General features: G+C 33.4%; 1 protein-coding gene and 1 pseudogene across 1 annotated transcript; one reads left to right on the forward strand and one right to left on the reverse strand.

The window, feature by feature from the left end:
• Positions 1–275: 275 nt before the first annotated feature.
• On the reverse strand, positions 276–1,822 carry LOC130735250 (uncharacterized). The gene is made up of 2 exons (XM_057587325.1): positions 1,598–1,822; positions 276–1,161 (listed from the first exon to the last, which is right to left on the reverse strand). The coding sequence occupies exon 2, from the start codon at positions 1,159–1,161 to the stop codon at positions 631–633; it is 531 nt and encodes a 176-aa protein (XP_057443308.1). The 5' UTR covers positions 1,598–1,822; the 3' UTR covers positions 276–630.
• A 6,919-nt stretch (positions 1,823–8,741) lies between these two features.
• On the forward strand, positions 8,742–12,987 carry LOC130735251 (uncharacterized; annotated as a pseudogene).
• The last annotated feature ends 2,157 nt before the right edge of the window (positions 12,988–15,144 follow it).

Below are 15,144 nucleotides of genomic sequence, written 5' to 3' on the forward strand. Positions count from 1 at the left end.
AGGGATAGTAACCGGCGGAGCAAGGATGGAAGAAGCTGTATAGTTTTCCTCTTAATAGTTTATGCTTGAGTCTTCTTTGTTATCTGAAAACTCTGTTACTAAAACCCTGTTTTCGCCACTGTTTAAGTGTGCGTACTTATTTTGGAAACTTGCTTATGCTATTGTAAGACACTATTATTATATGTCGGGAACGAGTTGTTTAATTAAGACTATGTTATGTATTAAACTGTGTTTAGTTGTTTTGAAAAGAAAAAAATTATCGTGTTTTCTTAGGATTACGAAATAGTCCTTAGACTTTGTTAGGTTACTAATGTGACTCCTCACCTGAGAAATTGGGGCGTTACATTGGTAATGGGGTTGGGGTAAGGCACCCGAAGGCCCCCCTCCTCCAAGAAATAATCCTAGCAACATCAATGGGGTACTACTTAATCAAACAATATATACATAGTGCGGCTTCATGGTGCACCTTTGTTTTGTTGGAAGAAACTATGGTGTCCAACACGAACTGACACCACACTCTCACCTTAGGTTTACAAATATGCCTGAGAATATACCTTGGAGTAGTTCTCCCCTCCACTTCTCCATCATCTTTCCTGTCCTTCCAAATGGCTCCCGGGATAGCAACAGTTGCTAGAACCTCCTCCTTTGGGTATTGTTCAAGGGGAAATGAAAGTTGGGCTTATCTGTTCCAAAAATTCTGGCCTCTACTGCTAGAAATGACAACTTCAAGAACCTCCTGATTGTGTCAGGACTATAGTCAATCACTACTCCCTTGCAGTAGGATTTGTATGTTGGCTCGGAAGGAGTAGGTATGGAAGAGTCAAACTGAGCATTAGCATAAAACTCAGTGACGAGGTTTGCACATCCTAGAGGAGCTGGTTTGCATAACACCACACTCCATCTTCTTTGCACTATTGCAGCACCAATCCCCCAAGAGTCTTTTCCAGATGGAATTGAGACCGACCTCTCATTTATCATCTGAGCATTTGCAACAATTTCATTGTAATACTTCTCATTAGATGCTAATCCAAACTCATGCTCATTGTAGTTGATGGGGATAAGTGACTCTTCCTCCTTTATGGGTTGCTTAGAAGGATTCTTGAAAATAGGCATTTGTCTCTTCTTGGTACCAGAGCTAGAACTTGCACCTTTTGGTGACATCTAAAATCAAAACAAATATGGTACAACCACAAACACACTTTGTTAGCACATACGAGCACAAACGCATTTTGTAAGAGCACAATTTCTCACTTCACTCATTTTTTAAAATTTTTCAAGTAAACTAAGCCATACCAAGTTCTTTTCATCATAGACAAACTTAGAATTTGACCACATTATTATTTATCAAAGACTACTCAACAAACTTCAAGCTCTTTTCATTGAAATTTTTTATCAAACACTTGATGGGCAAGGTTTTTCAACACTCAAAACTTAACAAATTTTACCCAAATCATCAACCCATTAACATTACCCCCCTCTGAGCATGTACAATAATCAACAAAGGTCTTCTAATTCAACTTCAACCAACATTTCTAGCATTAATGAGAAAGAATGAAGTGAAGAAAAAATAGAAGAACTAACTCATAAAACCACGTACCTTGAAGAAATTTTTCAGATGAGGGATGAATTAAAGAGTGGAAGTGACCAAAAAATGATTATGGAGTAGTGGGTGTTAATGCAGATGATGAAAACTTGAAGAAATTTGAGTGGGAGGAAGGTTTTGGGTCGTGGGTGCTAGTGGGTGAAGAGAAAAGAGTAGGACAAATGAGAGTGTGTGCGTGCTGGTTTTAGTGCAAGCGTTGGTGAGGCACGCATGTCCTATTGCATAAAGCAACAGTGCTTTGGCACTTTGTCCCGCATGTGCCTGCCCCATACTGCACGCACATGCGTGGAGCAACAATGGTTCACACTTTTTTTTAAATAAAAACTAAAATAAAATGTAAAATAAAATCATGAGTTGTCTCCCAAGAAGCTCAATGTTATAGTCCTTAATAGACTTTTCTTCCTCAAGAACTAGGAAGAACATGACTCACCTTTACTCAAATTTTCACATGAGCAAGGTAAAATTTCTCACTTAACCTCTGCAACAAGTCCTCCCATGTGAGAACATCCTTTTGAAAATTAAATCAAGTTCTGGCTTCACCCTTCAATGAATAATGGAAAAGTTTAAGCTTGATTGCATCACCAGATACGCCATTCTTCCTTACCAGATTACTTGCCTTGCTTGAGTGAAATAGACCATGTGAGCATAGAAATTCTCATCATTTGACCCCCCATACTTGTGTCTGCTCAAAAGCCTGGTAAGATTTTGGTTAAGCTCAAAATTAGTCGCATTTACCTCTGAGAGGGTCTTGAGGTTAATCAGAGTAGCACAAGAAAGGGGAGGGTTTGAATTGTGCCATCCAAAAAATTGGATTTCCAAACAATTAAAGGATTATATCATCTTTGTTGAAATCGTTTGGTGCAGCAGAAATGTATAGCAGGGAAGTAGACGATGCACACTAGCAATTTTATCCTGGTTCACCTTCGAACGATAGGGCTACATCTAGTCCTTGACATCGCCAAGATTTCACTAAGCTCAAGTATCAAGGAGTTCTCCATACAAGTATTATTTGGACCCTGCCTCTTCAGGCAACTTGAGTATTCCTTGGACCCTACCTCTCCAGGCAGAACAAGTATTCTTTGTCCCTGCCTCTTCAGGAAGTTGAGTATTCTTTGGCCACTACCTCTCCAGGCATTGTTGAGTATTTTTTCCCTACCTCTCCAAGGGATAAAAATTATCCCCTGCCTCTCCAAGTGCTAAAATAAACTTAGCCAAGCACGGCTAAGGAAAATATAATTTCTAACCTGAGAAGAAGCCTTAGAGAAGCTCCAAAACACCTTACACAAGCTTTTGTTCAAAAAAACTAAGAATATGAAACTAAAATCCAAAATTCATATTTACAGGCAAAACTGACGAATGGACACACATGTGCGTGCTACTTTTGCACGCACATGCGTGCATATGTGTCAAGCTACTAACTTGACATGCTTGTGCGTGCCATATGTGCACGCACATGTGGCCAACACCACTCCAGGGTGCCAAGCCACTAACCCGACATGCATGTGCGTGCCATATGTGCACGCACATGCGGCCAAACCTCACTGGCAGCATCTTCTCTTCATTCTTCAGCTCAAAACTACTCATTAAATGCCTTTCAACAACTCTTTTCTTCTTTATTATTCAGTTCTAAAACCTCTTGGTCTTTTATCATCATCAACTCTTGCAATTCTTCACCAAAATATTCCATGAACAATGCTTCATTCCTCCTTCAAGACCTATAAATGTGAGCTGCACACTATATACACCATCGAGCCATCTTTGTAACCACACAACATCAAATAATGATCATCAAGCCATGGAGGTGCATCTGAATATTCATCACATGTTAGAATTATACATTTCCCATTTTACCTCCTCTAACATGCTAGACCAAGGACAACAATGCAAAAAGACTCAATCCTAAGGAATAAAAGTGCAATAGAAGACTCAAAATGGACTATTATGCAAATGATGACTCTAAAATACCAAAAGACTTAAATATAACTAAAGACTTTAATTAAGAACTAAAAAGTTAAGAAAAACTAAAGAAAGGACTAGTAAATAAAGGAAAAAAAGATCATATAAATCTCGGTCATCACACCACTATAGTCAACGACAGCTTGTCCTCAAATGTAAAACTTAAAGGAGCTTGTTCTCAAGCACAAAACTAATCACCTCTTCTTCAGTTTCTCAAGCTTTTCAACACAAAAGATACTTCACTAAGATGAGAAGAGGTCAATGTACAAAACTCAAAGTGAATCGTTAGCACAAGTGAGCAAAATTTCCAAACAAGAGTTCACCAAATTTCTAACATATCAAGCACTCATCTCACCTTTTGGGTTCTCTAATACACAAGCGCAAAACTTAATCCCTAGTCTATCTATCTATTGTAATATAGTAATTGTGAAGCGCGCATTGTTAGAATGACAATTCAGCTCTTCTTACCTTGCCACCTATGTATTTTTGCTGACATGTCACACTCTATGCATTAAGAAGCCTTTGCACCTCTCAAGTCTTAAGTATCAATTCCCTTTCACTCACCTCTCTCTCTCTCTATTCCATTTTACTTAACTTCATATTTTTTCACCTGACATGCCCATCCCACTGCTTTACGTTACTGGACTTTCGGTTTAAGCATAAACTAATTTTCTTCTATAACTACTCTCAGTCATTCTTCTTTTGGGACATTCATTTCTATTCTATACGTTCAATTCTCAAGATTCCATTTCTACTTTTATGTTAATTTAATTCTAATTCTCAAGAGCGGCAGCGCCAGCAAATCATCTTCAGCCACTTGAAACGCTTGAATTAATGACATAAATGAAAAGAAACGGGTAAAGATTAAAAGCATATAAAAGATTACTAAAGGCAAGTGATGTACCCAAAACATTATCATTTTCTCTCTATATTTTTTCCTTGATATGATAATTCAATTGGACACAAAAAAATGGAGGTTCATTTGAAAAGTGGCAGCCACTTGGAGAATGTCAAACGCATCATGTGTTAATGGCGTGAATTACGTTTCTACTCTTACGAACCTACAAAAATCAGAACATCAAGGACTTCAACAACACCCTTAGCAAGGTCATTGTCGTCTCTGAAGATAAATTTCTGTTATGATTTATTTTCTATGATACAAATTCAATTGTGAATTGTAACAAGCAAACAGTTGCGTGTTGTTTGGATTTTTCAGTTGCTCCTATAGAAATTATGAAGACCTTATTTTTGAAGGAAAAGTTATAGTTGAAGGTTCTACTCTCAGGTTTGTTTGTTTCCTCTACCGTGATTTTTCTTCATTCTTCACATTAGCTTTTAGGTTCCCTTTATCTAATTAAACTCAAAAACAAAAAAGAAATTTTATGAAAGAAGCTCTTTTGAGGAGTGTCGTGTGCATAATAGACTAGAGTGGATCATACAACTGCTTATGCTATTTTGCTCTTTTGTCATCCATTTACAACAACTACATACCTATATATGAAGATTGAATGTGATTAGACTATTTTTTTTTTTGTTAGTTGATATTATTAATGCTATCAACTATAAACATATGTGAAAGGAAAAAAAACAACTGTCAATATTCTAGAAATGAGCAATGCACAATTAATTATGTCACTCAGAGCTTCTTTTCAAAATTAATTCGAGTATTGAAAATAATTATAAAAAAGTTGTAAGCATGCACTTTTTGTGAATTCTAACACACACATATATATATAGAGAGAAAGAAAGAGAGATTAGGTGCCTAATTTAGGAAGAAATGACCTTTATCACATGAAGAACAAAAAGAAGTCATTTTAAGTACTTATTCTATTTCAACTAAGACAAGTTGTTTTTTTTTTGGTACAGAACTTAGACAAGTTGTTAACAATGCATATTGTGTGTGTTTATATATATATATATATATATATATATATATATATATATATATATAATTCATTGGAGCTCACTACTTAAGAGCTAATGATTGTTTAACTTAGTTAGAAACTTTGGGACACTACTTAGTCCTTGGAACAAAAAGAACAAAAAGAAGTGATTTTAAGTACTTATTCTATCACATTAACAATGCATATATATATATATATATATATATATATATATATATATATATAAAATTCCTCGGAGCTCACTACTTAAGAAGCTAATGACAAGTTGTTAATTTTTGTGCTTGATTTGGCTTAACTAACACACAAACAATAAGCATGAACACAAATTAGTTCCTTTTGATTCCCTCCACTAACTTCATCAAAAGGAACATCTTCACTACCTTTCATCTTATCAACATTTGTCCATTCATTGTTAAACTTTTCTCATATTCTATATACATTTTAAAGATTGCATGATTGCATTTAATAAATTAAAATTATACAACACGTTCATCAAGATTTAAAATGTTACTAAATTAACATCCGCCCGCGCAATGCGCGGGTTACCATCTAGTAATCAATTAATTCAAACTCATTTGCATAGTTACAAGAATCAGAGACACATAAAAAAAGTTATAACTTTTGCAAAGGCATAGATAGAGAAAACAAGCAAAGGATAGCACAAGGGCTCTCAGAAATATTTTGGGATGAGTAATTATTTTATTCAACAAGACCTGAACAGAATGTTAAGACTATGAGACTCCTTTCTTCTTTTTCTTTTCAACTTATTGTTTTCAAGTGTCAAGGCACTTGCCTTTTTCTTTTGACAATTCAACATGCTTTTTCTCTTCTTTTTCCTTTCCTTAGTAAGGAGGTCCTTTTTATATTTTATCTTCTCAATCAAAACCATAAATTACTCACCATAACACAGTTCTCCATAGTTCAGGGACCAAGGAAAAATATTCAATTACAAGGCTCAACTTAGGCAACTAGGGGAAAGTGATGTTCAACCAAAAGTATTCAAAGTGACTCAAATGGTTTAAATTTTGAAAATTAAATAAATTCTGAGATATAAAGTAAACATCATAGAAAGAACTTTAAGAAAATAAAGAAAGAAAGAAATTAATTATATTTCTAAGTGAAGAAAATTAATATTTATAGTTTTTATTTATAATATTAATACTTATTATTACATAGCATTTATATTTTCTATTTAATATTTATTGTATTATTTAATATTTTCCAATATTATTTATTCATTATCAATAATTCAAGTTGAAATAATTTTAAATTTTAATAATACATCATTATAACTACATTTTAATTTTTTACCTTAGGTAATAATTAAGACAATTATTGATTTTTGGTAAAATTTTCTAAATAATGCTCTAAATTCATTAGTGACGATTAATATTATGACATACTAATGCTAATATATTTTTATTTTAACAATTAAGACCTCCAATCATATAAAATATCATTAAATAAATATACAATTATTAAATCTAACACATTATCAAGTCTTTCAATAAATTCATCATGTGTTGTGTACCAAGAGAAACAATATGGTATTTTTTTTATACACAAGAAACTTTTATATTTAAGAATTGAAATAATTAAGAATATAAAGAGTATTAGAGAATATAGTGATATGAAAATATCGGTTATGCTTAGTGTGATCTGATGACCCCTTCCACTTGTTGTTTCCATGAATAGAAATTGGAGTCATCTAGCTTGATGCTCAATTTGTGAGAAACGCTTGAGAGAGAGTGTTCGTAGAAGAAGAAGAAGAAGGTAAGGAAGAAGATGAAGCATCCATAGCCATGGATCTTAGGCTCTGATACCATAATAGGAAAACCAGAGAAAGAGAAAAAGATTTGCATCTGAAATATTCACTATGAATTGTTAATCGATACAATGAGTATAGAATCCTTATATAGGATTGAAGAAGCTTGCTCTACAAGCTAAGCTAACAGCTAAGCTAACTCTAACTGAATGGTAACTAACTCTAACTGAAAGATAACAATCTCTAACAGAATTGACAGCTGTTCAAAACAGAATTAACAACTGTGTCCAGCTGGCACACACACTAAGCATAACCGATATTTTCATATCACTATATACTCTAACAAAGAGAACAAGTTGGGAACAAACTCTCCCAAGTGAGTAATCATGCACCACAGAAAAAAAAAAAAACTTTAAGCCCTCATGACAATAATCACCAATCTCAAATTGAGTACCAGATTACTAGGCTAGATTTCTACAAGCTAATACGAAACATCAAAGCACATATAAAATGTGAAAAGAAGCTATATAGGATCCTGAGTTCAAGTATATCAGCAACGTCCCCAAGAAGGAAGTTATGAATTCACGAGCCAACATAGTTAAGCTTAGGCATGTATCTCAATATAACACCTTGCTTTTCCAATAAGAATATGATATTGTTTCTCTTGGTACGAAATACATGAAGTGATGTGTAATTAGCCCAAAGTGTAACCAAAAGGCTCCACGTCTGCAAAATGAGCAGTAGAAAAACGTAGTCCTCATGCCAAACTACTGCTTTAACCAAATGAGAACTTTGACATCTTCTGATATATATTATTAGCATTCACGCAAGGTAGAGGGATTTTTCAAATCTTCATGCTTTTTCTATTCTGAAATCCTACTTTAATCAGATAGACTGTTACGATGTTCACTTTCCTTTGTAATTGACTAAGAGCATGTTTGTTCACGTTCCAAATCAACTCTGCACCTACAAAAGCTATAGAGTAGCGTCTCCCAGAAATAAATCTCCTTTTTAACGTGAAAATTCATTACATGCACTAAATGTAGCCTCCCTTATACGATTTTATGTTTGTTGAAAACAACCTGGTACATGTGATCAAAGCCTCCCTTACATTTTACAATCCATCAAACCTTTTAATGATCTATAAATTCAGAAGTTTAAACACATCTGAAAACACCTGAAACACACTACTTTACTATATTGTTGTTCCTAGCCTGAAACTTCTACTACTATAGTACTTTTTATTGGTTTCAATTGGGTTTAAAATGGGTAGTGTGAAGGTGCTTTTGATGCTTTTATTTCTTGCATCGATTATGAGCATTCATTCAACTCCATTTGTTCTTATACATGGTGTGTGTTATTTTCTTTCTTCTCCCTCATCTATTCAATTTTTGCTCATATTCCTCATAGACTGCTTCGTTGATAATGTGATCACCTCATAGCTTCTTCTTCTTCTTCTTCTTTTCTACAATATAAACACTTCATTACTTTTCATGATTCACTTCTGCTTACTTATGTTGTCGTCAATGATCTATGAATTTTGAAAACTCAATGTTTTATGTCTTTTCAATTTCTTCTTGGTTTTCAAGATCAAAGATGAGTTTCCCTGAGGGCTGTCTCCTCAAACATGAAGAATTATACATTTTTCTTTTGTTTGTTCATACTGAAGGTCCAAAAACACAAGGAGACTTCTAAATTGCATTTAATTCATCCCAAGGATATACTCGTTTTGTTTGAATCATGTACAGCTATAATATTTTGCTTTTTGAACTTTGTGTTAGGTGTTGGAATTGACTGCAGGACTCATTTAGTCAGAAACATGCTCAGGTTTTTAATCGATTGGTCGGGTTCCCCTGGATACTGTTTGTACGTCATTGCTAACTCTCTTGATATTTATTTTACTTATTTGATTGTTACGTCCTAAATGGTTGTATTTACTTGGTCTATCTGTAGGGAAATTGGAAATGGAAGATTGGATTCCTGGATCAAGCCCCTATTCCAACAGGTGACTTGAATCAAGTTCTTCCACTTTTTCACTTGTTTGAAAATTTTGTAACCAAGAAGTAATTTAGTTTATATTCCTGCAGACGGCTATTGCGTGCGAGAAGGTGGAGAAGTTGTTCTGTAAATTTTTGTCTCAGTAGTTTAATCATACTCGATTTCACATGAATGTTCGTTTATGTCTACAGGTAAAGGAGATGAGTGATCTCGCTCAGGGTTACAACATAGTTGGACTTTCTCAGGTATATGAATTCTATGCAATTGTACTTTTATCTTAAACATTATTTTTTGCAGTCTAATATTGTAAATGTGTGTTCATTTGTCCTTTGATGTTTCTGTAACCAAGAAAATTGTTCATAAGAACATCTTGTAAGATTGATGTCATGTTGCATATAGTCTTTAACTCACTATATATTTGGGGAACATTTGAAGCTTGCAGGAATGTAATTATAATTAACATACTAAATGCCTCTATATGCAGATCTTGCTTATTCTGAAGCATATTTGTTTTTATATATAATTTCTAGTTGAAGTTATCAAACCCTGCTCTTCTGACAGTGACACTACTCATGGTGGACAATACTACTCTGATATGAAGTTGTAACATAAAGTATTTGGGATAAACTATGTATGCTTTAATTGAAAAAACTAGTCAAAACTTATTACAAATCTAATTCAAATCTATTAACCAGAATTTAATATATAGTTGATTAATATTCTTACTTTTGCTATGCTAATAAATATAGACTGCTATGCTAATGAAACTTGACTAGTACTCTAACAAAGATCTTTGTTGAGAGAAATTTTAATTTTTTTTGTGTGGGAGAAAAAGACTGATAATAGTCTCTCATCCCAGAAAGGGAAATTCATTAACATTCATAGCCTGATTCTGAAACATCATAGCTACATCCTTGGGCACATACTTTGAAATTAAATTATGCAGTTTTATGCCCAATATATCTTCTTCTAAATTTGGATTTAATGTAAATATTTCTTCTCCTGTACTTTTTTCTTCTGTTTGCTCTAACATTGACTTACTGAACTTTGAGTGTTAACTTCATTTTGTTAAAAGTTGAGAGAAAACTGAAAGGCTAGTTTAGAAAATGTAACAGAATAAAAACTGATTCGATTCAATTAAGAGTGTTACTAGGACCATATATATATATATATAGCAGTTAGACTAACATAGCAACAAGCTGTTATTTACAGCTGTAATCTAACAAACTCTAACTAACTCAGAGTCTAATCAAGTTTAACAGTGTTCATAGAAAACAAATATTATCGTGCATAATAGGAAACTTTAATAGAACAATATTTAACTATAATACATTTTTCTTATATTAACAAGATGTCAGTTCTTGGTTCTTAGGGCAACATGATAGCAAGAGGCATTATTGAAACGTGTGATGGAGCACCTCCGGTAAGAACTGAACTTATTATCTTTGACATTGCAATTGTATTATTACTTCTAAAAGTAAAAGAACTTCTTACAATTCATTTTGGTGTTTGAATTTTTTTTTGCAGAACTCTATTTCATTGAACATGTTCTTTTTAAGTTGTTTTAGCTCTTATTACTTATTGAGTTTGTGAAAATATTTTAACTCAGTGCACTATTACTTCTACTCTTTGCTTATGATACAGGTTAAGAATTTAGGGCTTGTTTGATTGCAGCTAGTTTTCAGTTTTTAAAACAGTTTTCAGAAACAATTCTTAAATACAGTTTTCAGAAGAAGAAAACAGTTTGAATAACATGTTTTCAAACATTTAGAAAACTGATATTTGAAAACTAAAAACTGAAACTGAAAATGAGAACTGTTTTCAAAAACAGTTTTTGAAAACTTTTAAAACAGGTCAGTTTTTAAAGACTGAAAACTGTTTTGAAAACAGTTAACAAACAGACCCTTAATATCTCTGGCAGGTCCACATGCTGGTATTGCTTCTGTGCCTTTCTGTGGGGTATGTTCTGTTCCACTACTCTGCTCTGAAAATCGTGACTTGTATTCATAGACATTGTAATGAATCAAGAAATTTCGATTTCAGATTTGGTAAAATTGATTATGCTAGGATTTGCCGAGATAATGAAAGAATATACTTGTTTTGAAGAATATAAGTGGAACAAGTAGAAATGTAAATAATTAAGTTGTTAATTATCTGAAATTTGGTTATAGAGAATTTCTTAATATGGTTTAACAAGAGCTTTTTTTTTCTCAGCCTGGGCCAGTATGCACCATGATTAATCAAATGTTAAAATTAGGGGTCTACAGCAGCACGATTCAGGTTTCCACTCAGAAAATTTTCTCTTTTTATTACATTTAGATGATAATCATGTGGGTTTAGCTTTTAGTTTCAAAACATTTTGCTTCTTAAATCCATTCCTGAAACAAATAGCTTATCACTTCACTCACTTTTTTACCCAATGCACTAATGCAGAATACTGTGGCTCCAAGTGGCTATGTTAAAGTACCAGATGTGAGTATGATCCTGGTTTTCTCAAGCACTTCTGTTTTGGATGATATTTTCATCAACATTTCTTTGTAGCATGTTTTGATTAATTTATTTTTTCAAGAATCAATTATGCGACGCAGAAGCTACTCTCTCAAGAATTGATTTTGACTTTAGAATCAAATATAGAAGGATTTATAAACATGCTACTAAAGGACATTCTTTTCTTGTTTCATATTTTCAGAACATTGAGAGCTACCTTAGAGGTTGTAGTTTCCTTCCATATATAAATAATGAAATCATGAACCAAGGAAGTTCTACATACCGGGAAAGATTTGCGAGTTTAGAAAATTTAATCCTTATAATGGTGAGTAAAGCTCTGCAATCTTCCTCTAATCTTACTTCTTGATTTGAGAATTTCCAATTTACTTTTTAAGTCAATAAGGCTGAACCATCTTTCTCTATTTGTCTGCATGGAAACTAATTTGATCAAGATAGAGTTGTAATACCCAAAGAAACATCCTGGTTTGGTTTTTATTCAGATGGGGTTTTCTCTCCTATTATACCAGTACAACAGGTAATTTACTGAAATGATTAAAGAACATATACATTTGGCTGGCACTTGTCCGACACACACATTAGCAGCTGTTCAGCAAACTTTTGGGGATAATGCGTGTGTCAGGAAGGTATCGGCTCTAATCCATATTTTTATGTATAAGAACATGGTAATTTAAGCATCTCCTATGTCTTGTTTATTATTACAAGTGCTGCTCATAACAGTTAAAAATGGGAAATGGTTTAGCTATTCTTAATAAGAAAGAAAAACACTCATTTGACACCACATTATTGCTAAAAGCATGATCTCAGATTGATTACGTGCATGTTTGGAAATTTATTTCGATAAACTTCTCTTTTTCCAGTATCAACTCATAAATCCAATAATTTCTCGCAGGAATTAATTCTTCCTTTATAATCAGTTGTAGAAGGATTTTCACACATGCACTTTGTCATGGTATATTATGATTGTTTATATCATCTTCCATATTCAGTTATTTGATATAAGAAGATTTCTTTTGTGCAGACCAAGCTTTACACTGAAGATTGGATTGGAATAAAAGCATTAGATGAAGCTGGGAAAGTTAAATTTGTTAATGTGACCGGAGAACATCTTCTTATGTTAGAGAGTGATATGAAACCCTATGTAGTTCCTTATTTAAAGGAACACACTAATAAAGGTACATAGTTTGAAGGACCATTTAGAATAAACTTTGATTCTAGCCTTAAACATCAAAAGCTTGTTTGCTATGAGCTATGAAGTGAATACTCTTTTGTATATATACAAAACCATTTCTCCATAATTTCCTTGTTTCTAATATCATAGGGGGAGGTTTTATGTTAAAGTCCCTAAACAATTTGTCTTTACACTTTAGTCCCTTCATAATTTTTATATTATAATTGTAGTAATTTTGATTATAATAATAGATTTTACTATCTAAAATATTGGGAAACAATTTATCTTGTGATTAATTACTATAATGTATTTTAAACTCTTATAATGTGTAAATTCTACTCAAAATTCATATGTTTATTCATATATGCATACATATACATACACATATACATATGATTTAGTTACTCTACTTATTCTTAAAATAAACTAACAGGTCGACAACTCACAAGAACCAAATAAAGGAGTGAGAAAAAATATATTTGTGGGTGATTTATTCTCCTTAAGAAATGTCTCAGTTTCGAATATTTTGGATGAAAAAAACCGCTAGAGAATTAGCTTTGCTATGATGTGAATATTCACGGCTTGAGCAGAATTGCTTCCGAAGGAGGATAAGCACACAAAAAAATGAGTTAGAAAATATTTGTTTGAGGTACCAAGGTTAATATGAGTTAATATAATGATTTTTTTTGAAAGCAAAAGTTTTATTAGATGAAATGGTTGGTGATACAATCAGAACTCAATAAAGTGAGCATAATCCCCTTCAATATTACACAGAAATACCTAAAAACTAAATACCTCAGGTGCGCCCAAGATAAAACTTTAGAAATCCAGCACCTAATGAACACCTACCTTGCACAAAATGCAAGAAAAACCACAAGTGACATTGACAAGGCCAAAAACCAGATCAAGCACTATACGAACAAAGACAATGAGCATCTGTCGGGTACCGAGATATGGAAAAGAAAACACCATATAACCTGTAACACCCCCTTTTTCCCATTGTTTTATTTAAAAACGTTTATCAGAGTTTAAAAACATATTAAGGGAGTATTACACTTCTTCACGAAACTCATTAAAATTAACACTGATTGCGTTTGAAAATTTATAAGTTCATATGCTTTTCAAAGAAAGAATTATTTATGCCAATAAAATTTCTAATCCAGCCAGATAATCCTAAGATGCATAAAATCACTTAGGCTTAATTGCACATTTGGTCCCTGAAGTAATACCATTGTGCAAAACTCATCCCATATGTTTAAACCGAGCGATTTTAGTCCTACTTGTTTTTAACGTGAGCGATTTTGATCCTTCTGTTAATCTCCGTTAGAAAGCTAACAGAACCGTTGATGTGGACTCATTAATTGATGTGGCAGGCCACATCAGCACGCCACTTGGATAAGTGTTAAATAAAAAAAAATAAAAAAGGGTTAATTACACAAAAAAATAGAATAAAGGGTTAACTACAGACTAAAATATAATTAAAAAACAAAAAAGTTTAAAGAAAAAAAATTCCAAATCTTTCTTTTTCATCTTAATTATAGCTCTCCACAGATTTACACAAATCAGTGAAATCACCATATCTTCCATCTTCATCAACCAAACCCAGAAAATTCATCCTCCTTCCATCTTCATCAACCAAACCCAGAAACCCTAACTTTAATCTCCAGAAAATTAAAATCACAAAAAACATCAACCTTGCAAGTGAATACACAGGAAAGACCACCGAGCAACACATTTACATTGAACTCAATGTATACAGGACCCAACAGAGTAAAGCTCAATATATCCAAATTCATCCTTTATGAAGTGAATTCACCTTAAGTATATTCAAGTGTCTCTATCCCTCCAAAGAACCATGGGCACGCAATACTTCTCCATTCCTTGCTATTTTATTTCCTTGCTACTGGGCAAAATTCTCCAACTTCAGGTCCATCGTTAAAACCCAATCAACAAACCTAAAACCAACCCAATCAGGAATTAAAATCCAATCAACAATGTTATGAATGAAAAGACTTCAAATCTCAGAATAAGATTTATCTAATTCCAAGACTAAGAGCTTGGATTTTGGTGCAAACCTGTACAAGAATATGCGAAGAAGACAAATCCGCCGTCGCTCCAACCTTTGCGTCACGAAAATCTCATTTTCACCCAGATCCAGCGCCACCCAAATCAGTCACCATCGCCTGATTCTGAACCTCGACTTCCTCAGCCAAGCCCAATCGCGGCTACACCAACCCCTCCC

Source organism: Lotus japonicus, chromosome 2 (assembly GCF_012489685.1).
Source record: "Lotus japonicus ecotype B-129 chromosome 2, LjGifu_v1.2".
Taxonomy (NCBI): domain Eukaryota; kingdom Viridiplantae; phylum Streptophyta; class Magnoliopsida; order Fabales; family Fabaceae; genus Lotus; species Lotus japonicus.

Coding starts and splice junctions, on each gene's coding strand:
- LOC130735250 (XM_057587325.1), bottom strand. CDS start 1,161: ATGTCACCAAAAGGTGCAAGTTCTAGCTCTGGTACCAAGAAGAGACAA.